General features: G+C 36.3%; 2 protein-coding genes across 49 annotated transcripts in view; both read right to left on the bottom strand.

The window, feature by feature from the left end:
- The window catches only part of LOC110006713 (pentatricopeptide repeat-containing protein At4g18975, chloroplastic-like), a 45,716-nt gene extending 28,634 nt beyond the window's left edge, over positions 1-17,082 (bottom strand). For 15 of the 46 annotated variants that reach the window (XR_016043927.1, XR_016043924.1, XR_016043920.1 and 12 more), the window contains exons 1-4: positions 17,016-17,082; positions 15,143-15,236; positions 14,886-14,965; positions 8,270-9,213 (exon numbers count right to left, since the gene is read on the bottom strand). Coding sequence is in view for 22 of the 46 variants with exons in the window: in XM_088851367.1 (XP_088707493.1) it covers positions 8,270-8,371 (102 nt within the window). In the remaining 24 variants the exon portion in view is untranslated. Of the gene's footprint in view, positions 1-4,717; positions 4,840-5,659; positions 6,917-7,580; positions 7,675-8,269; positions 9,214-14,885; positions 14,966-15,142; positions 15,237-17,015 lie in introns of those variants that run through there. The other 31 variants (XR_016043932.1, XR_016043915.1, XR_016043933.1 and 28 more) reach the window with 5 other exon arrangements.
- A 1,397-nt stretch (positions 17,083-18,479) lies between these two features.
- LOC148779976 (uncharacterized) lies at positions 18,480-22,260 on the bottom strand. Of its 3 annotated transcripts, none has more exons than XR_016043935.1 (3): positions 21,556-21,581; positions 19,606-19,751; positions 19,196-19,483 (listed from the first exon to the last, which is right to left on the bottom strand). XR_016043935.1 is itself a non-coding variant. In XM_088851376.1 (3 exons), the coding sequence occupies exons 1-3, from the start codon at positions 22,107-22,109 to the stop codon at positions 19,423-19,425; spliced, it is 315 nt and encodes a 104-aa protein (XP_088707502.1). In that variant the 5' UTR covers positions 22,110-22,260; the 3' UTR covers positions 19,196-19,422. The 3 variants fall into 3 exon arrangements, 1 of the variants encoding a protein (XP_088707502.1); XM_088851376.1 differs by lacking the exon at positions 21,556-21,581 and adding an exon at positions 22,002-22,260; XR_016043934.1 differs by lacking the exons at positions 19,196-19,483; positions 21,556-21,581 and adding an exon at positions 18,480-18,927 and having other exon boundaries at positions 19,606-20,004.
- Positions 22,261-22,908: the final 648 nt, after the last annotated feature.

Genomic DNA, 22,908 nt, shown 5'->3' on the forward strand with positions numbered 1-22,908 from the left:
AATTAAAAGAAGTGAAAATGAGCCTTATGAATTCTCTTCGTGAGATTTTAAGGTCAGAAGAGATATATTGGATGCGAAGATCAAGAGTTAAGTGGCTTAAAGAGGGGGATTTGAACACGAAAATATTTCATGCTATAGCTAATGCGAGGAGAAGGCAGAACGATATATCAGGAATTCAATTTGAAGGTGTGGATGTGCAGGATAGGTCGGCCTGGGCACTGAAATTCGTTAGCCATTTTCAAAGACTGTATTCTAAAGAATTGCCTTTTATCTCTAGATTGTCTGGCTTGCAATTTTAGAGTTTATCAGTTGAGGAAGCTACTTCTTTGGAAAATTGGGCTACAAAGGAAGAGGTTAGGAGGGTAGTCTTTGCACTTCCAGGAGATAAGGCTCCACGTCCGAATGGGTTTCCTTTAACATTTTTCCAAAGATTTTGGGATTCGACTAAATTTGAATTGCTTAATGAGTTTCTGGATAAGGCTCTTTGAGTAGAGTGATAAACTCTACTTACATAGCTTTAATACCTAAGAAACATTCAATCTTTGGGATAACTGACATTCGGCCCATCGGCCTCTTAGCTTGAATACTTAAGAAACATTCCTTTGGTTTAGAATTGTTGTAACTTTCTTTGAAGCAATAAAATTATAGAACATTGTAAAAAAAAAAAAAAAACACAACTGGCTAGGGTTTCATCAAAGCATGAGATCCAGCTCCACAACTAAAAACCTCATTAAATAATAAATAATTATGATATAGTTCCCATAGAGGGGACACCCATTGGCCATTTGGGTCTCATGTGTGGGTTGCTCAGGTTTGTCCTTATTTGCCATTTCTTTAAAATAATTATTTAAAATTCATTTTTATGTTAAACAAAATTTTCGAAAATCTACAAAAACTCCCAAAAATTAACCAAAGCATTCTCCATCACAATAACACATTTTGGAACAATTTGAAAAATAATTAAAAGAAAAATTAGCATTCTATGAGGTTGAATTAGATATCGGAGCAATCCACTCAGTTAGATTTGGAATCCAAGGTCACCTTATCAAAGTTAAACTAATGAGTGGCTTAGGACTCTCAAGTTGTTTGTGTGCAAGAAAACATTCTTGAGGCTTTATGGTTGCACGCACATGCACTCGAGACAAGTAGAGAGCGTTCAAAGGAGCCTTGGTCTGAGATCTTATGACCCTCATCAAAGAGGATAGGGTTTCGATTGCTATTAGGATAACCCAACAAAAATCAGAGAGAAAGAGAGAAGACGATCAAGTTTGTAGTTTTTTTTTGGGTAGTTAGATGGAGTTTGCATTGCTCTTAGGGTTTTGAAGTGGAAAGAGAAACGTTTCTCTGATACTGCACAACAAAAATCATAAAATGCTTGTTCAAACCCTTGAAAGCTTAAGTCAATACGAAGTTAACCCCATAGAGTGGAGCAATATACATGTTCCGATTATCAGACTAGAGAAAAAGGAACCAAATGACCAATCAGTCCCAGCCTACACGAGGACATGGACATATGGCGTATAACATGGCCCCCAAAAAATAGGGTATCAAGCACGACATGTTTGTACACTACTAATCAGCAACATTGTGACTGCTAATCAGCAACATTATGTCTCTTGCTAATGCCCATTCTTTTGTTTCAATTTTCTATGTTTGGAGTGACTAAATATTGTCATCTTCTCATTTTGAATGTTTTTAGTATGTATTCCAAGCATTATGGCACAGCAGGGAGGAATTGGAGGAATCCCGGAAGATGGGCACAGGTGGACAGGTTCGGCAGGCACATTTTGTAGTAGGAACAAGCAGTTTGTCTCTTTCAAGTGCTTATTATAAGAAAACCCTGGATAACTGACTCACAAATGAATGACCAATACAAATAATTATTTTCTTTGTTCATCAAAAAGTTCCATTCTTTGCGCAACTTAAACAAGATTTGAAATAAATCATGCAAAAGAAAGCACAAATCAAAAAATAATGAAAAAGACAAAAACATCGAATCATTAAAACCCATGCAAGAATATTATCTCATTCTTCAATTTATGTAGAAGAGTTGTCTTTCTAGTGTTGCCAAGTACTAGACAAGGGATCTTGACCACTTATCTACACAGGGAACCAAGAAAACCATAAAACCAGTCAAGTAGAAACACAAATCCAGCCTAAATAAAACCCTCAAGGGAAGAGGAAGAAGAATAAAATATGGGAAACAACTTGAAATATGAGAAAATGGATTACAAAGACAACAACATTTAAAATAAAAAAAAACCAAAAATAAGAAAAATAAAAGGGAAAAACAAAAACAAAAGTTGAGAAATGAAAGTGAAAAATGGAGAAAACAACTTAATGAAAATTACATTTCAAGACAAACCCTCATATATGTAGATTAGTGTAGAAGAAAGCCTTATACTAGTTTGAAGAGCAAGAGTGCAACAAGAGAATCGCAGTAAAGAGTTTTTCTCTCTAAAAAAAAAGCAAACAAGTATGTAAGAAGAATGAGTGTGGATGAGCTTTTCTAGCAATACAGCTTTTTATTTTACCAAGTGTCTAAAATGCTAACACCATACAATCAAAATCACTCCCATCAATACCCTTGTGTGTGATGGATGGCTTGAGAGAACAATGGCCTAAATCCTCATTATTATCATCATACGGTATGTACACTATATAGCCATCTAGGAAGTGGCCCTTTTGGATAAGGGTGTGTGACATGTACATGTGTAGAAGAGATAACGCCCTGCAACACTGGACTGTGTTGGAAGGACCCATGGAGCATATTGCTAAAATGGGGCATGGACTTGTTTTCAAGGAAGGACCTGTAAGCTATGGTCTAGAATTGTATCTCCTTCACTTTATTGGTTGAATTTGATAGTCCACTAATGAACCCTTGTGAGAGGTTGTAGGTCATGACCACTATTGGGTTAGTTTGAGAAGATGCAGTGAAATACCGTCTCTAGAGAGGATGAGTCTTTAGTATATTTGACCTAATCCTAACTCTATGGATCCTTCACATCAAATCTTCATAGATATATTTAAATATGTTACTTATTTTTTTAGATAATCAAAATAAATTTTTATACCTTTCTAGGTATTTTATTTTATTGAGAAATGATTTTTAACTAAGAAAAATCAATTTTCTGGATATATTTTAATCAAAGAGAAAAATAAAATATCATGAGATTTTATAGAATTATTTTATTACTTAAAATTATATTTAAAGTATTTGGAGGCCTATTGGGGTACATTGGGCCCACCATATTATGGGACGTAGGGCCCACATAGACGGACACCCCATTGGTGGTATGCCCCACCTGTTCCAAACTTTTCTAAACTGAAAGATTGCAATTATGCCATATTTTGACTTGATATTTTAGGAAACCTTTTGTGTAGAGATTTTGATTGATTTCAAAATAGGGAGGAGTAAGAAATTAATTGTGATTGATTTCAAAATAAGAAGATATAAAAAAATTAATTGTGATTTCTTTATTACTTTCTCTACACAATATTTGATGTGAATGGAGTTATGGAAACTGAGGGATAATGGTTCTACCGCATCCTTTTAATCATAATGGCTGATCTAAGGGATGAGTGGATGAGATCTCTTCACCCCACATATCTCCAAGATCAAAGGTCAAGATTAAGTCTCACAAAGATGACAAAACCCTAGCCTTTATTCTATATAAAGTAGCTATGGGTGGGGCTCATTCTCTACACTTGTCTCTCTCTCTCTCTTTGTGCTTGAAGGAGTGACACGCCACTCTCTAAATATCTCTCGCTTCTTCTCTCTCCAAACTTTAGGGTTTAGGAAGGAAAAATAAGCCAAGGGGTGGCACGGCCAAGCCACCTAGCCTATAGCACTAGGCCTTGGCCTTATGTCCAGGTGTTGAGCCTTGGTCAAGCATATATTATGTTATGCTCTCTACTGGTTTTTGCCTAGGCTTCCCAAATTTGTGAGACAAGTTCTTGGACTTAGATCCCGTGGGTCATTGGTGGAGGAGACCCGGTGTGGGGTGTACTAAGTCCTTGGGGGTAACCTGAAGCAACGTATAAGGTATTCTCTTAGTTTATGTTCTTTCGATTCTATTGCATTTTTATTTCCAGATCTGTATTTTGAATGTATTTTAATATTAATGGCAAGCAAGTGAGAGTACTTGGCAATTTTATTTGGTTCATATTGTATTCAGAGACTTGTGAGTGATTCCTGTGGCAATACAAAAAGAAAAAATAGAAAAATTTTAATAGGTAGTGACTTGCCAGGTCACATTGTCCACCTTTCAAGAAGGGTGTGCCAAAGTACCACTGCTCCATCGGGGCTTGGGCTGGTGACCAGCTAAGTCCAAATAACTCTGGATCATGTCCAACATAGGGGTTTAGTCTTGGTAAACAAATGTAATATCTTAGAGGAAGAAGAGGTGGGTGTCTCATGTTGTGCACAATATGATAAAAAATGTCAGTCTAGTTTTTTTTTTCTTTTTTTTGAATTACAACTTGTACATGCATTTCCATTACGTCACATGGATGGAGATGAATGTGATAGAGCAAGCGAGGGCAAAAAAAGTTGTGCAGCACTTTCTTAGTGACAGTATGGAGTCTTTCAAAGAATCGAAATGGTGAAAAAAAATCCAAGCTGGATCAAGACCACGTGAAGAACTAGTCAAACCCTTGACCCAAAAAAAAATAATGAAAAATCAAAGGACCAAAGCTCGTGAAGAACTAGTTAAACCTTTGACCCAAAAACAATCGCAGATCTTCAACGTTTGAGATCCAAGCCTCAAGAGAGATTGGATTCACCACCAACCACGGAGAAAATAATGACATGATCAAGCTGAATTTTTGTTGGAGCTGCAAAGAGAAGCACTAGAGTTGCATGCTTTTGGGATATCACATGAAACAAACAAGGAGACAATTAAACGATCTATGCAATATTTTTAGTATTGAGGGCTCTTTGGTAGAACAAAGAAGAACATTTTTTAAGTAACCAAGAAAACAGTGGTAAGATAGGAGTAACTACAGATGAGCCATCAGTTTTAAAAAGTTCGGTACTGCCACTGTGATCTAGAAAATTTGGAAAGCCATCAATAGTTTTAAAAGAACTAAAAAGAACTAATAGAACCAAGACCAGTTCTCAATAACTTGTTAAATACATTTTTCAGAAGGTAAATATAGTGGTAGATGAGTTGGCTAACTGGGAATCGGATGTATCTAGGAATAAGTCACAGCTATATGAAACCATAGTTCGTAGTCCTTTTTTCTCCATGAAGAAACGTTCCTTATAGTCAAGTATCTTTATTAACAAAAAATAATAAAATAATAAAAAAAATAAAAAACCACTAAATGGCAGAGGCTTGTCAATTATAAAAGGTACAATCCCTAAAAGTTCACGGATATGTTGTTAGTCTAGAGACATAACAAATACTACTCTGAAATTGATAGACACCACCCTTACGTTTCCAAACCAACCCAATTCTAAATGACAATTACATCTGACTTGGATAAAAAACAAGGAAGAATAAAGGTTCTATTTCCCATCTCAGAAAATAACATATCCTCTTAATACCAGTGAGCCCTATATTTGCACAAGTTCACATGTTGATGCTCCATTTCTCATTCCATGCCAGAAAAGAATTATAAAAAGAGAATATATCCTAAGGTAAATATGCATTACTGAGAAAAGCTTCATGCATCTCTTAGGTTTATGTTTCATCTTCTTCCAAAAGGCTTGACTATTTTCACTTTAGACTCCCTTGTTTAAGATGATAAGCCTTCTAACACATATTGACGTCCAGCAGCAAGCCACACTCATGACAATGCATAAAACCCTATACATTCCATGGCAACAAATGTTCATAACTTCACATGGTTTGGTCCAGCAATACCATGGTTAGTGCCAGCATATCAAAAAATGCTAGGCAGGTCCTAGGCGGCCTGGGGGGTCCAAGCCGCACAGTGCCTAGACGGCCAGTTGAAAAAAAATATCAAATTACCAAATACCATATTCCAAGTTGAAAAAAAAAAAGATACATGTCAAGAAGAGAATTTTGATAATCCTTATTGTTAAAACAGTAAACTGTAAAACCATACAAGTGTAGGATATAAAAGTCAACACTCAATACAACAGAAATATACAGAAATTTAGAAAATATACAGTCTAATCATATGCATTAGAGTCGAGGCCATCATCATCAGAGTCATCTCCCTCTTCAACGCTCGTCTTCCTCTGTTTCTTCTGAATCTGCCTTTTCTTCCTCATCTTCTTCTACCTTCCTCTTACTAGTATATGCAGCCTGTGCAGATGAGGCCTTAGGAGTCTTGGCTGCTCTACCCTTTTCTTTGTACTTCTCTGAACTCAAATATTGTATAATTTCCTCTCCGGTAGCCTTAGGAACATTTTTACCCCCTTAATACAGGCAAGGTGTTTTTTAAACAGGTAAATGCCCCCATTAGTATCATTTCCACAATAATTATATTTAATACGATTTTTATCACTTGGATTCGGGTTATAACCATACTTTCCCGGATCACCACTCTGACTAGAACCTAGAGAAGATACTTCAATAGAACAAGGCTTATTTTCAACCTTTTCTGGTCTTCTAAATTCAGAAGATGTCTAATCTCATCTCGAACTGCTTCAAGAACCTTTGTACAAGAAGCAACATTACCTCTAACACCAATAAGGTGTTTTTTGAATCGGCTAATACCCCTATTGGTATCTTTTTCACAAAAATTACACCTTTTACAACTTTTATCATTTGGTTTTGGGTTGTACCCATACTTCCAACCCGGATCACTTCTTCTAGAAGTAGCAAAGATAAATCGATGACAAGGATTTTGTTCCTGTTTTTGTTTTCCATTACTCATATATTGCTTAATCTCCTCTCTGATAGCTTCATAAACATTTTTACAAGGGCCAGCAACCCCCTTAATACTGGCAAAATGTTCCTTAAACCGGTTTATACCTCCTTTTGTATCTTTTTCACAAAAATTGCATCTAACGCAATTTTTGTCTTTTGGATTCGGATTGTATCCATATTTCCAACCCGGATCTCCACTCCGACTAACTCTTGAAGAAGACATCTCAAAATAAAACAATCAATCTAAAAAATAAAATTTTGTACTTACTTTGATTGCTCGAACTCTAAACTTTGAGACACTTCGATCCAATGAAATGTAGTTTTCTGGAGGTTTTTTTCTCTCTAAAAGGGGTTCTTGTGGGTTAGGTTTCAAATGAACCTAAATCCCCTCCTTCTAACCTTTTATATCTTTTAAAAAAATCAAAACAAAAAACAAAAAAAAACATTTCCACCTCTAGGCGGGGGGCAGGCCCTCAGCGGCCACCCAGGGCTGGGAGCTAGGCGGGTTCCGTACCACCTAGGCGGCCACCCAGGGACCACCGCCCAGTTTGGCCGCCTAGGCCTGGGCGATGCGCACCCAGGCCTTTTGGCGATGCGCTGGGCGGTCCGTTTTTTTGAACAATGGTTAGTCTATTAGAATATTGAAGCATACAAAGTATCCATTCAGTTTAAACACTAAATATTAACTGGAACTCATCTTCATTTCATAGGGAAAGCAAGGAAACAAAAACCTACCCCAATCCTCCATCTTCATCGTAAAATTTGATACATTATTTCATGAACCAAAAGTTTCAAAATCAATTGAGCTACCGTGCTACAAGGTGAGGTACTGCAAGCCCATCGAGATATGAAAAGCCATTAGTTAACATTAATGAAAAAATTCAAGTTATACTTGTGTCTATTTGAAGCAGTCATTCCAGAAGCCTTAACAAGATATTTAGTCTTGATTTATAGTTCCGCCTTTTTTTTCCCCTTTCAGATCTATTTTTTAAATGAGTAAAGTGGGTGTTTTCTTCATGTTTGAAGTATCAAAGAACCATGCACAAAAAATAACTGCACCAAATCTATTACATAATGCCCAAAACATGGACCAACATTCAGATACTAAAAGTGACCAATTGAAGGCTCCCTCCCCATTAGAATCTCGCTTCAGTATTCCACTAATTTCAATAGAAAGAAGGCATTTAGCAGTTTCCATTAAAATATAGGAAATGAACATAAATCCAATATTCCATGTGTATAAGAAGCACAAAACAAAACGAGATACATTTAGTAAGAATATAATGGTTTCTCTCAGCTTCCATGTTCAACTCATCTTGGAACAGTAGAAACTATAATATTCATCTTGAAAAGTTTAGGCAGTATTCTATGATACAACTTGTATCCATTCAAAGCACAAAAGAACTCATCAAAAGACAACATACCTGATTGTCTCTGTGAAATGATGGAATACCATTTAGAAAGAATTTCTTTTGCAATGAGCTCCAATGGCTGAGGCATGGCTCCCTTTTAAGATGTGGGTTCATGAAGTATTGCAATCATCCATAATCCATTAGCTATGGTCCCTTACCCTTCATAGCAATATGTTGAAAGGCTTCACCATCAAGTTAAGAGGATTGTCGAGTTTTATACTATAACCAGGTAAGTAATGGCATAATGCTTTTTCCATGGGCTGCATTGGTCCAACTTCAAATTGCTCTTGCATGTTGAAAGTTCATTAAACAAATTGTGTTGTAATAGTGCTAGAGGGCCAAGTGGTCAGGGGACCTTGCAGGGGCCTTGAGTTCCTTACATAATCACTATTAAACTAATGAAGGCTATTTTCAATGGGAGCTCATTTGGTTTTCTAACACAGTTAACATGATAAGCAGACAATATTTCGCATTACATGCATAGATGTATTTATTGAATACTGTCAGTTACATCCCCCTTGCGCATCTAATGTCTAAATTAACTATTGCAGTTGATGATTTGGACTTGAATAATGTATAGACTTTTAGGGGGTGTTTCTTCCTGGCAATTGGGAAACATCTATGTGGTCCTGCCACAGGTTGGCAAATTCAGTTTGTCACCCAATAATTAACTAGGGAATGCATGTGAAGATAACTTTGTCAGCATTACTGGCTTCGGGAATTCACTGCATTCCTTATTTCATATTTAAATTGTGCTTGCAGACTTTACCTTAAGGTGCTGCCTCATTCAGCAACATAATGGACCAGGAGACAATTGCAGCCTGAGAGGTGTTGCCTTTGCAACATGCTGTCATCATCTTTGCCAATGGAAATCTTACAATAGTAATCCCCTATTCTTTAGTATACAAATACCTTTGATCCTTTACAATCTGGTTGTTGTATCTGTTGTATATATCCTGTGAAAGATACACACATAGAGAATTAGCATTCTATGAAATCATACGATCATTGCTCACACAAGCACATGCATGGACATGTAATATGGAAATATCTAAATGTTCATTTAGAGCACTATTAAATTATACATAATTTATTGTGCACAGTTCACAGTTAATGTGAAATAGGCATAGATCATAGTGCACGTGAATTGATCCAGAATTTTAAGTTCTCTGTAGGAATGAGTTGGTTCATTTCATGGCTGGTTTTTCCTCCTTTTTTTTTAAGTTTTTTTATAGATTCATTTATTTGTTGCATTATTTTGTGAAGATAGTTCATTTAGGAACCCTGTTCTTTTGGGCAATTGGCTGGAATATATTAGAAAAAGGATATGTGTTTTGGGAGTCAATCTTCGTCCAGCTGCTAGTTGTACCTATTTGCTTTAAGAGAAAATTAGTAACCATTAAATAAGAATCATGACCAGTTTTTGGAAGAAGCTTCTTCAAAGTGTTACTTTCTTCATTGTTCTGATGTAGATGTAGGATTTTTATACAATATGGGGATATCCAAAGAAGATTTCTATGCAATTACATTGTTCACCAGCTAGGCAGTAGATGCAGACCACCAATTTGATATCTCAGAAGCAATTGATTAGAGCTTACTTGTAAAAGCATGGTAATTTATTACTCTTTCTTCGTGAAAATAAGTTTGAATTTCCAATTTGCTGCTTTATATTATCGAAAAACTCTTGGTTCCCACTTGTAGTTTTAGAAAATGACTAGGTGCCCTGCTTTCTTAGGATGGGTTTGAAACAGCTAAATATCCTGTGAGAGCATAGTTCCTGCCAATGTTTTAAAATGCGGGATGCGGCCCTGATGCGGTGGGGGGCCGATGCGGCGATGGGGCTCGATGCGGCCTGGATGCAAGCGCATCGCGATGATGCGGTCAATAAATGGAAAAAAATTCTAAAAAATCTAAAAAAATAAGTTAATGCATAGAAAAAAATATGAAGGTGATATATGTGATAGTAGGTATTTTAGTTTAATGATTAACTTCAAAACTATTAGATGTCGGAGATTCTGTATCCAGTTATCCACTATCCCCTGATAGAAACTAGAAACTTGAAACTAGCTTCATAAAGCATTCAACAATCAACAACCATCAACACAAATTTGCACCACAAGCACAACTATAATTAAACACAACCATCAACAACCATAAGTACAACCATAAGCACAAAATAATGATATTACAAAATACAAATCAAAAGTCAAGCTCAAGAAGAGTTAATAGTTAATAAATACTAACTTAATACAATCATCCATTTTGAGAGTCAATTTTAATATTGAACTTCATTTTTTCAAATATCATTCAGACAAGTCATCTTGAGAGTCGTCATGCCCATCATCAATATCATCCTCGACAGCCTTCATGTATTCTTCTTCATCGGTCTCCTCTGAGTTAGCTTCCTCCTCGACCTCTGAAGCTAATGTGCGAGTGCGACTACACCCAGCAGCTCCTCTACTGCTTTTTTCATTAGCCCCTGTTGCTAGCTCGACATCAAGCCATGTAAGATCCTCACCCTCAAATACACGCTCTTGTCTGGAATCCATGGTCCACTCACTTATAGAATCACCATCAGCTTCATATAATTGAATAGGGTTGAGCTTCGTGCAATTTTCATACCTCTCCCTAAGCCGCTCGTTATACCGCACAAACCAAATCATTCAACTTTTTCTGCTCCAACCTATTTCTTTTTTTTGTATGGAGCTGTGGTAGAAATTTGAAATCAGATAAATTAGATTTTAGATTAGAAAATTGAAATTCAATAAATAAGGATTAAGGAATAAGGAGTAAAGGACTTACATACTCAAATGCACTCCAATTGGGCTCACAACCAGATGAGCTACATGTGAGATTCAACACTCGAATAGCGAGACGTTGTCGATTTGGTGTCTCGCTTCCATATAATGCCCACCATGCAGCTGTATAATATTTTATAATTTAGAATATAATTAAAAATTAAGGGTATAAAATAAACAATGGAACTATACATAAAGTAAGAGACAAGTAAGATTATTTTTGGGCTTTTGGCCTTTACCTGGATCTGTAGTGTCCCTATTTCGAGTGGCAATATCTCTCCCAAAGTTTCCCAAGGCTAACTTGAACTTAATCAATTCATGGCTCTGGATCTCATCCTGGATATCTTTGTCAGGCACCAACCTCTCCAGCACATCTCAGAACCCACCATTTATTACACGATATGACTCAATGGATGGGTGCTTGTAGTGAAGAGATGGGTTTAGAAAATAACCGGCTGAATGGAGGTACCTGTGAAGCTGGGTATCCCATCTCCTACCAATAATTTCAAGTATAGCCTTGCGCAGATTTTCATCATCCTTTAAAACATCTTTTATTTCAGTTCTTGCCCTAGTCATTGCCTCATGTATGTAGCCCATGGAGGGCTTCGCATCACCATCAACCAGTCGAAGCACTCTCACTAAAAGGCGAGCCACCTCCAATGCAATAATTATTTGACTCCAAAAAGATGTATTCAGAATAACTTTTTCAGCCTTTCTCCCATCCTTATGCTTTGACCATTTGCTTTGACTCCATTGCTCTGAAGCAAACATGGTCCTCAAGGCACTTTTTTGCTTGGCTAGGCTTCGAAGAGTGAGAAATGACGTGGCAAATCTAGTCATATCCGGTCTCACTAATTCTCTCTTCTTTGTAAAAGACCACATCATGCTTAGGACTATGGTGATTGTAAATAAATCCAACAACAAATATAGCTCTTAAAATCACCCCACTAAATAAAGATGTTATACCTATTTCCTTAAGCATAAGATTAACATAGTGAGCTGCACAAAGAGTCCAAAACATATGCTTCCTTTTCAAAGTCAAGAAATGCCCAGCCGCAGCATAGTTGGCACCATTATCAGTGATAATTTGTACCACATTTTGCTCCCCAACAAAATCGACAATCTCATCCATCAAGCCAAATACGTATGTACCATCATGTGACTTGTCTGATGCATCAATAGACTTAAAAAAAAAAGTACCTATTGGGCAGTTAACCAAAAATTAATGAATGGCCTCGATTTCCCATCGAACCAACCATCACACATAATAGTGGCCCCATATTTCTCCCACCCTTTTCTCTGAGAAAACAAATTTTTATTCATATCAAATACAACATCCTTCAACAAGAGCTCCCTAACCTCATGTAGTGAAAGAGGAATAAGTCCTGGGCCATATTGCCCAATTGCCTGGACCATACATGCAAAACTATCCAAAGTTGTAGTATTACAAGGGATGTCGGCCATGTAAATCCACTTTGCAATCCACTTACATACCGACTTCCTTTGTTCTTTCTTATATTTATTGTCAATTGTGGTTTGTTTTGTTTTTTTCTCTCTCTTGAACCACAATTTCGGGGCTAGGGGTGAAAAAAGAATCCATTGGCCCCTTAGAGAGAGGTGTTCTTCTCTCAGCATTACCACCAATATTTACAACCCTCTCTCTTGAGGTTGGAGTATGAGTACCCCTTTGCCTCATAGCAACTTCAGACGTATCATCATCATCATCATCATCATCATCATCATCATCAAATAATTGCATATCATCAAGTAATTCCTTTCTTTTCTTTTCTTTTTTCTCTTTATCTTTTTTCAATCTATCCAAATATTCTCTAATCTCCTTTTTTATATCATCTGTAGCTTGTGGGCATGCTCTTACATTCCCAAAAATTCCAGCTAAATGGTCTTTTTGTCGAAAAATACCACCCATATAAGTATTTCCACAGAGCAAGCATATCACATAATTTCTATCCTTCGGATTTTTTAGTTTAGCATATTTCTAAGCCGGATCCTTGTTACTAGAAGATTGGGAAGAAGACATTGCCCCAAAAATAAGTATAACAATATTATTGTACAAGAAGGAATAAAAAGTTACCGACTGTGTGAAGTAGTGCTCGATTTCTTCACGGCCTCTGAAAGCCCGAATTTTTTATCACAAATTCACCTTAACATCCCCAAATCAACAATCAAAGGCATCGAATGAACATCCAAGTATCAAACAACCGCCAAATCTAAGATTTGGATGAAAAAAAAAGTTTCGCCAAACTTTTTTTTTCCTTCGATTTGATGCAAAAAAAGCCACACACACACACACACACACAAACAGATTTGGCTTAGCAAAGTGGTTAGTTATTTCTGGGTACCAATGCGATATCCTAAGTCCTAGTTTCATTTATCTTTTATCTTATATCAAATATCCCAGGTTTCAATAATTTCTATTCACATTTTTGCCCCCATTATTACAAATCCCATGCTTTCAAAGCATTGTTTTTATATTTATATACATTTGGAATACTTTAAAAAAAAAACAAACGTAGACTGTCCAACATTTTAAGAACAGATCTGAAGCAGACACTTGTTACAGTGTGGGTAGCCATGTTTTTCTTATTATTCTTTCCTACATAATTTGGAATAGAAGTTGTCATGGAAATGTTGGAATTCTACTAAGAGCGTACAGAAACAATTTTAAGCACCCTCTCCAAAACCCGATGTTAAATTACCAAATCAATAGAAGGATTCAAAAACAAATCTAAAGACCACCTCAAATTCCGAAATGATAAAGCAACAAAAAAAATCGAAGTGCTATATTTAAAAAAAAAAAAATGTAGAGCAAACAATAGAGCAAATAAGATTGTAAACAATGTCCAAGTCCAGCTTCACTACAGTTAATTGCTTACACAAAACAATAGAGCAAACAAGATTGTAAACAATGTATATTTTCTTATCAGTAAGTTATAACACCATCCTTGAGGCCAAAGAAAAAACTAGAATCATAAAACACAAAAAGCATTATTAAGCAAGCTCAGGTTGGAAAAGAGAACTTAATAGCCTTAAGTTTTGCCAAAGCCGCCAAATCTCCAAGTATACATTGATACAAATTGATGAATATTTGTTACCAACATATATGCTTGTTGACAACAGCTAGATATAATGATTGACCAACTCATTTGGTTCTATCAAAATATGTATATGAGGATATTGATAAATAACAGAAAAAATAATAATTGAATTGGTTTTTGTCATTCATTTTTTATCAAATGATTAATAAGGCCATTGCAAGCGTTTCAAAAGCTCCCCAACCACAACCTAACCTTTCCTCCCACCCAACCTGCGGTATTCCCTAACCTTACCATCCACAACCTAGCCTTTTGGTTCGCTACCCTTACAGCGTCATTGTCCGTTCCTCCTCCACCACCAAAAAAAAAAAAGCATCTTTCTATTCCTACAAACAGTCTGTCCATGCATTTTAGACCTCACCAAATGAATGTCAAATCATGGTGATCCAAGCAAGCAATACCTCGCTCCATGACCAGGCTTGAAATTTCTCACGCAACCCTGCAATCAACACCACTATCACTACCTACCCTCCTCTTTATCTTGACTACAGCCCCTTCCTCACATTCCCTAGTTCAGAAGACATTTTGTTCCCCACGTAAATTAGAGTTCGAGAGAGAAATATGATTAACATGCTATAAAGCAATATTATGGAATGTGCATTACCAAGGTTTAATTAACTTGAAATCAATCTGGTCATGTATGTCACAATCAGTATTGAGATTGCCCATTAGAAATATTAAGTCACATCATAGAACAGAAAAAGTGACATAACTAACCTGAAATGGTTTGATAGTAGCTTGAAGAATAGTGGTTTAGGGTCTTCCACTACACAGTTGCACCTCTCCCGAAAATATTGCTGGTTTGAATATCAAACGTCAATTCAGGTACAAGTTCAGTAAAATTGAGCTCCAAATAGAAATGAATTTCACAAATAATGCAAGAGATGACTAAATTTGAATAGAAAGTACAATCCCTACAAAAGGGCATCTTGGACAAAAATGAGACACAATATCTTCTCCAGTTCAATAATTACCTCTAGAATGAGAATTTAGGCACTCGTGCAACTTTTAGAGTCCAGCTAGATGGCAATCCCACAAAAAATTTCACCAACTTTGTCAATGTGATTACTACAATAAAAAGTTCGTAAGTCTTAACAGTTACTCATAAGTATTAGAAAATCAATCCTTGTAGCTTTCAATTTAAAAGTCATACACATCACTCTTCAAAAGAGATAAGAAAAACCATTTTCAACACCCAAAATGTCAAGGTTTTAGTTGAAATAAAGAAAATATGCCAGAACTTTCACAATCAAATATATCTAAAGAATGGGCATGTGTTTAAACCAAGACATAAGTACATTATTGCCTAAACCAGTTGCTAAACTTGAGGCTCTCAAGGGTTTTACATTCATTTCCTTAGAAACCATGGAAAAAAATAAAATTCCCATCCTTTATGATCCACATTTTCCTATCTACCTAGTCACAAACAAAAGAAAGAATAACTGATCATCAACCAGGAAAAATGAAAAGGCAAGTACTATGTACTAAGCCTCTTTAATTTGTGCATTCGTCTGTTGCAAGGCCTTTTGCAGTTTGACGAGTGTTACTATTAGAGGAGTTTTGATAAAAAATAAATAGATAATATATTTTTCTTAGATACTAATTAACTTGGAAATGCATGTGTATTTTGATTCAAATTAAATCGCCCAAAGATGACCAATGTAAACTAAAATTTCTAACTTACCGCACTCGACTTTAGTTCCTAACCAACAAATGTATTGCACCCATCACTTCTCCCTTTCCCTAAAATCTCTCCATTTTACATCCCAAGGGCTCGTCCTTTCAATTTGTCTCTTTCCTCCCTCTCCCTCTCTCTCTCCCCTTTTCTCAACAATTGCCCTTACCAAGATCCTCTCTCTCTCTCTACACACTCACGCACACACACACACACAAAACCCAACAAAAACAGTGGTAAGATGGGGGTAACTGCAGATGAGCCATCAGTTTTATAAAGTTCGATACTACCACTGTGATCTAGAAAATTTGGAAAGCCATCAGTAGTTTCTAAAGTACTAGCAGAACTAAGACCAGTTCTCAATAGCTTGTTAAATACATTTTTCAGAAGGTAAATGCAGTGGCAGATGAGTTGGCTAACTCAGAACCAAACGCATCCAAGGATAGCTCATAGCTCTATGAAGCCATAGTTCATGGTCCTTTTTTCTCCATGGAGAAACATTCATTATAGTCTAGTATCTCTATTAAAAGAAAGACCAATAAATGGCAGAGGCTTGTGAATTTTAAAAGGTACAACCACTGAAAATTAACAGAGATGTTGTCAGTCCTAGAGACTTAAACAAATACTACTCTAAAGTTGATAGATATCACCCTTATGAGGTCTGATTTGGATAAGCAACAAGGAAGAATAAAGGTTCCATCTCCCATATCAACAAATAACATATCCACATAGAACCAGTGAGCCCTATTTTTGCATAAGTTCATATGTTGATGCTCTGTTTCTCATTGCATGCCACAAAAGACTTATAAAAAGGAATATTTTCGAAGGTAAATATGCATTATTGGGAAAAGTTTCATTCATCACCTAGTTTTATGTTTCATCTTCTTCCAAAAGACAGACTATTTTTACTCTAAACCCCCTATTTCAAGATGATAAGCCTTTTAACACAATGTTGATGTCTATCAGCATGGAACACTCATGAGCACACACATAATCTTACAAATCCAATGGCAACAAACGTTCATAATTCACATGGTTTGGTCCAACAATACCATGGTTAGTGCATTATAATATTGAAGCATGCAAACTATCAATTCAGTCCAAACATTAAATATTAACTGCAACTGCAGTTCATCTTCGTTCACAGGGAAAGCAAGGAGACGAAAACTGACCCCAATCCTCCATCTTCGGAGTAGAATTTGAAGGTTGGGGAAGCTGTCTGCGCTGCATTTTGCTAGACGTTTACCAACATATGAGTACCCGAGCAAAACCAGAGCCGTGAATTGGGGCAACGAGTGAAGGATGGCAAACGGGTCTTGGGTGATAATGGAATGGGGTAAAACTAGGGTAGCAAGAGACTCGGGCACACTTTTCCGAAAGAAGATGAGGATTCGCAGTCGACGGACGCATGGCATCGCTCCCTTCTCCAATTCTTCCCCTCAATTTGAAAACCCAGAAAAGCAGAAGAAGCCCATGGAAGCACTCTTCTAGCTAAAATTTTCCAGTTTTCGTGGATATTAGGTTTGCGCTGATAAAAGTTCGGCTCGTAGCTTGGCTCGGCTTAAGTCAGCTCGGCTCAGCTTAAGTCGGCTTGGCTCAGCTTTTATCCGCTCGGCTGAGCTTTTATCGGCTCAGCTAAGCTCGGCTCAGCTAAAATACCTTAACTTAATTTAAATAATATAGAGTTTTCTCTGGACTGAGGCTAGCTGAGACAATATTAGCCGAGCCGAGCCAAATTTAGCTGAGCCGAGCCGACATTAGCCAAGCCGAGCTGATAATAGCCGAGCCGAGCCGAGATAAATTAGCCCCGCGCCGAACTCATTTTAGTGCGGATAAAAGCCGAGCCGAGTTCTAGAAAATCGATAAAATTTGTGAAAAAATTATTAATATAAAAGTTGTTAAACTTAAAACTAAAAAATTTATTTAAATATGTACAAAATGAAAAAGTATTTTTTGTTAAATCAAGATTTTTAATTTACTCATTGTTACATTACTTATCTTTACACCAAATTTCAATAATATTAAATTAATAAATAAATAAAGTTACAGGGAATAAGGTTTTTTTAGAGAAGATAAAATGCAAATTTATATCCGTACTATTAAAAAAAAACGATTTTTTGAAGACCTTTTAAAAAACTAAGATTTTTTAACAGATTTTAAAAAATCGGAGATTTATTGAAAAAATCGTGTTTTAAATGGGAGACTTACAAACTATGATCTTTGCATATTTTATTTTTTTCACTACATTTTTTTAACCAAATCCCAAATATTCACGATTCTATAAGTGACATTTTTTTGTTGGTGATCCATATTTTTTAACCGATTTTTCCTCTGTCCTTTTGAAACAAAACCGATTTATTACCAAAATTTTGATATGCTGATATTTTATTATTCCTTGGATCGCTAACTATGGCACGCACCCAATTATTTCAAGCCAACAATGGACATTTCTTCTGCTGATAATAATGCTCCTTTAGATCGTGTTTGTGGCTCGTCGACACAAAAGAAGAAACAAAACATAAAAACAAGAACATCACACAGGCGAACCTTGAGAAATTCATGCTTTATAGGTCATGGCTTCCCTAGAGAAAATAAAACCACTTCTAACTCTCCACCAAGTGCAGGCCCAGTTAAGATTCATCGATGAACTCAAAATGGATTCACTAATCAAATTCCCTTTAAACATCACTCCTACCTCAATAGTACAACTAGCTGCCCTGTCCATTCATTAATTGAACCAAGATGGCCCAAGATCGACAAAAGCACTTCAAAATTTACATGTCAATAAAAACTTTCAATGTGTCAGATCCTTCAAATTTCACAGTTCACAATATATTAACCAAACAGAATATATCCAATGGGGGAGGGGGAGCATTCATGCTATGCGAATTTGATGTATAGCTTTGTGCCTAAAACTTGAAATCCTTCTTCTTTGCCTTCCCTTCCTTTTTCCTACATCTTGCGCTTCCTCCGATAGAGAGAGGTTGGCAACTGATTGAAAACCGGCCTCCAATTCCTCTTCTTCCATCTATTCCTCCTCTTCCTCCAAGTCATCCCAATGCTTACTGTTATCAACAAGTTCCTCTTGCAATCAAAGGAAAATGCATAATGAGACAACAATGATATCGCCATCATTAAGAAAACCAAGAAAACCATAACATGGAAAGTCATTTTCCAACAAAGGAAGATTTAATTGCCCGCGCATGAAGTTTATTATAATAAAACAAAAGATTTATTCTATTAATTCAACAAACCAAGTGAAAATGGATACAAAAAGCTTTTTGTGTGACCCGAACAACATAGCAGTTATTCGTGACCCCACTTCTAAGCTGTTTGATTCAAAATTGATGGCTACAATTGTTCATGCCACAATGTCATGCCAAATGCCGTTTTATTTTTCATTTTTTTTTACGAAATATTTTTGGATGAAATTTTGAGTGTCCCATCATAAACTAGGGCGAACCTAAATAAAATAGAAAGCCATCTACTTAGATCTGATGGCTGAGATCAGGGGTCACATATGTTATATATGTGGGTGGGGTTACATAGAAAGCATTCCCATATGCATATCTTCATACCTCATAATTGGTTGTTCTTGTTCTTGGACACCAAAAACGTCCCCATATAGTGGGCGTCCGAACTACAGAAAAAAAATTTCACAGAAGCGGTCACAAAAGAATAAACAATCGCACAGAAGAAGAATCCATACAAAATGTTATAGAGACTACGATAGCTTGAATGCAAGAATCATAGGAAGCTTACTTCATCAACAGGAGGCTTGCCCCAACCTCTAGGATGATAACCAAAGCTAGCACCAGGTGCAATAGGAGCATTCGAGCCAGGAAATCCACTTGAAAAACTATATCACGCATTGCAGCTACATTGCTCAAGCAATCCATTTCACATGTCTACACATTACAATATGAGATCAGATTTTTTAGGACAAGAACGTCCATTAATGAAGAAAAATTAGAAAAGTTTAGATACCATATACAGATTGCATTTTTTTTGCAAGTTAGCAAATGTGTATTTCACAATATAAAGGACTTTCAAAATGAGTACTACAGCAGATGGCCAAATGCCCAGAGGCCTAAACCATGAGAGAGAGAGAGAGAGAGAGAGAGAGAGAGAGAGAGAAAAAGAGAGAGTCTTCACCATGACATCCACAATTATTTTTAATAAAAATAAAATACCATGAGAGAGAGAGAGAGAGAAAAAAAAAAAAGACAGAGTCTTCACCATGACATCCACAATTATTTTTAATAAAAATAAAATAAAAAAGAAAAGAATATGCAGCTCTCCTAATTTAACAATGCTTACTAACATACATATCGCACCTACAATTACAAGGCAAAAAAAAAGAGCAGACATAAACCATAGGAAACACAAGTGTGGCGTACGAAATTTTGTTTATCCTTCCTATTTTGGCGGTTGCTTTCACTGGACCAGTGCATGTAGTACTCCCCAACTAGTCAATCTCTAAATAAGTCTTCATTCATTTATCCTTTTGCCTTTTCTCTCCCTTGAAAATAGCCAAGAAAGGGTACTAAATAGAAAACTGCAGATACACCATAAAAGGACTTTGATTAAGGTTGCCGAAAAAAAAGAGGCAAAATATGAACATGACATGTTTGTAGCATACAATCCTTATAAAGAATATCATTTTCAAATAAAGATAATTTGAAAGACAAGAAAGCAACACAAATGTTGTGGTATATCAAAAATGTAGTGAACAAAAATACTCTTCATAAGGAGGTATATGAAGTTGGACAGCTAACAAAGTAGCTACAAGAGTCTTGGTAGTATAGATACTTACAACGGAATCAAGGATAACTTGAGTATCAAATATATCTAGGAAAAGCTGCTTTGAGAAAAAAAGAAAAGCATCTTGGAAATTACTGGGCACATAGATAATCACTGCATAGATTCTGGCCTCCATCCACTGATAAAAAAAATACACAAACCAATTATTTTAATTCTTGTCTACTAGAAATGAGGGTCTCAAAATATTCAAGGAGTTCTAGCTATTTTGCTAACAGATAATATGCATCTTTTTACTTCCAAACTATGTTAGAGGCTTTGCTTTGCTTTTTTTTTTTTGTGATTATTCTCATAAGTAAAATCAATATTTCTTTACAAAACCTAAGATTTAATTCCAGAAATTAATACTATTTCAAAATCCATTCCCATTTTCATGAACAATAGGCAAATGATAAAGTCAACTGTAGATATTATGCAAGTTCCACAAGGAAAGAAACTAATTCTTTTTTTCTTTATTTACTCTTTCGGATTACTTATACAAGTGTAAAACCAGACCTCTTAAACAGTTAATAAATAAAGAACAGAGACAAAATTGTACAAAAAAGAAGCAAAAAGGGACTGCCCACTAGACCAAGGTTACAAGATTGTTTGGGAAGCTCCCTCTTTGGTGAGGCTATCCATGATAGCATTGGCTTCATGCCATACTTGTTGGGAAGACACCTCAAGAGATTTAGTGGGCTCAAAAATATTCAAACACCAGTTTAGTCTCCAGGCGCAAATAGAAATCCTACTAGCCCAATTGATTCCTAGTTTTGTTTTGTACATGATACATTTGTATATGTCAGTGAAGTGTATTCCCCCACGCTGGATGTGGTCCACCATGAGAGCCTTTTTGCTAATCAACAACCAATCTAGAAGCTAGGTTTTGGGCCGGGCTGGGGAGATCCATACCTCGCTGGCAATGGCAGGGGAAGATCGCCAAAGCATCTCATAGAAAGATGTTCTGCCAAAAAGAACCCTAATTTAGCTGGCTCTTACACCATCTTGTCCCTGCCATGGTGAGGAAGGAAATTTGGATTTAGGGGTTAAAGCAGGATTATCAGGTCTCGAATTTCATCATTGGACAGTTCCATTCTAAACCTCGAATCAAACAACATGCCTAAAGAGAACTTTGTTTGCATTCGAGACTTGGTCAGCTGCCACTGGGAAGATGATAGAAAGCTTAAGGCAAAGTAAATACATTTAGTAAGAATATAATGGTTTCCCTCAGCTTACAAATTCAACTCATCTTGAAACAGTAGAAACTATAATATTCATCTTGAAAAGTTTAGGCAATATGCTATGATACAACTTGTATCCATTCAAAGCACAAAAGAACTCATCAAGTGACAACATACCTGATTGTCTCTGTGAAATGATGGAATATCATATACAAAGGTGAAAGAATTTATTTTGTAGTGAGCTCCAACTGCTGAGGCATGGCTCCCTTCAAGATGTGGGTTCATGAAGTACTGCAATCATCCATAATCCATTAGCTATGGACCCTTTCTTTCATAGCAATCTATTGAAATGCTTCACCATCAAGTTAAGAGGAATGTCGAGTTTTTATACTATAACCAGGTCAGTAATGGCAGAATGCTTTTTCCATGGGTTGCATTGGTCTACCCTCAAATTGCTCTTGCAAGATGAAAGTTCATTAAACAAATTGTGTTGTAATAGTGCTAGAGGGCCCAGTGCTCAGGGGACCTTGCAGGGGCCTTGAGTTCCATACATAATCACTATTAAACTAATGAAGGCTATCTTTAATAGGAGCTCATTTGGTTTTCTAACACATTTAACATGATAAGCAGACAATATTTAACATTACATGTATAGATGTATTTATTGAATACTGTCTAACTTAACTTAACTATTGCAGTTGATGATTTGGACTTGAATAATGTGTAGACTTTAGGGGGTGTTTCTTACCTTGCAATTGAGAAACATTTATGTGGTCCTGCCACAGGTTGGCAAATTCAGTTTGTCACCCAATAATTAACTAGGGAATGCATGTGAAGATAACTTTGTCAATATTATTGGTTTCGGTAATTTACTGCATTCTTTATTTCATATTAAAATTGTGCTTGCAAACTTTACCTTAAGGTGCTGCCACACTCAGCAACATAATGGACTAGGAGACAATTGCAGCCTGAGTAATCTCCTATTCTCTAGTATACAAATACCTTTGATCCTTTACAATCTGGTTCTTGTATCTGTTGTATATATCCTGTGAAACGATACACAGATAGAGAATTAGCATTCTAT

The sequence above is a fragment of the Amborella trichopoda genome, chromosome 11 (assembly GCF_054954075.1).
Source record: "Amborella trichopoda isolate Santa Cruz 75 chromosome 11, AtrichopodaSantaCruz75HAP2 v2.0, whole genome shotgun sequence".
Taxonomy (NCBI): Eukaryota; Viridiplantae; Streptophyta; class Magnoliopsida; order Amborellales; family Amborellaceae; genus Amborella; species Amborella trichopoda.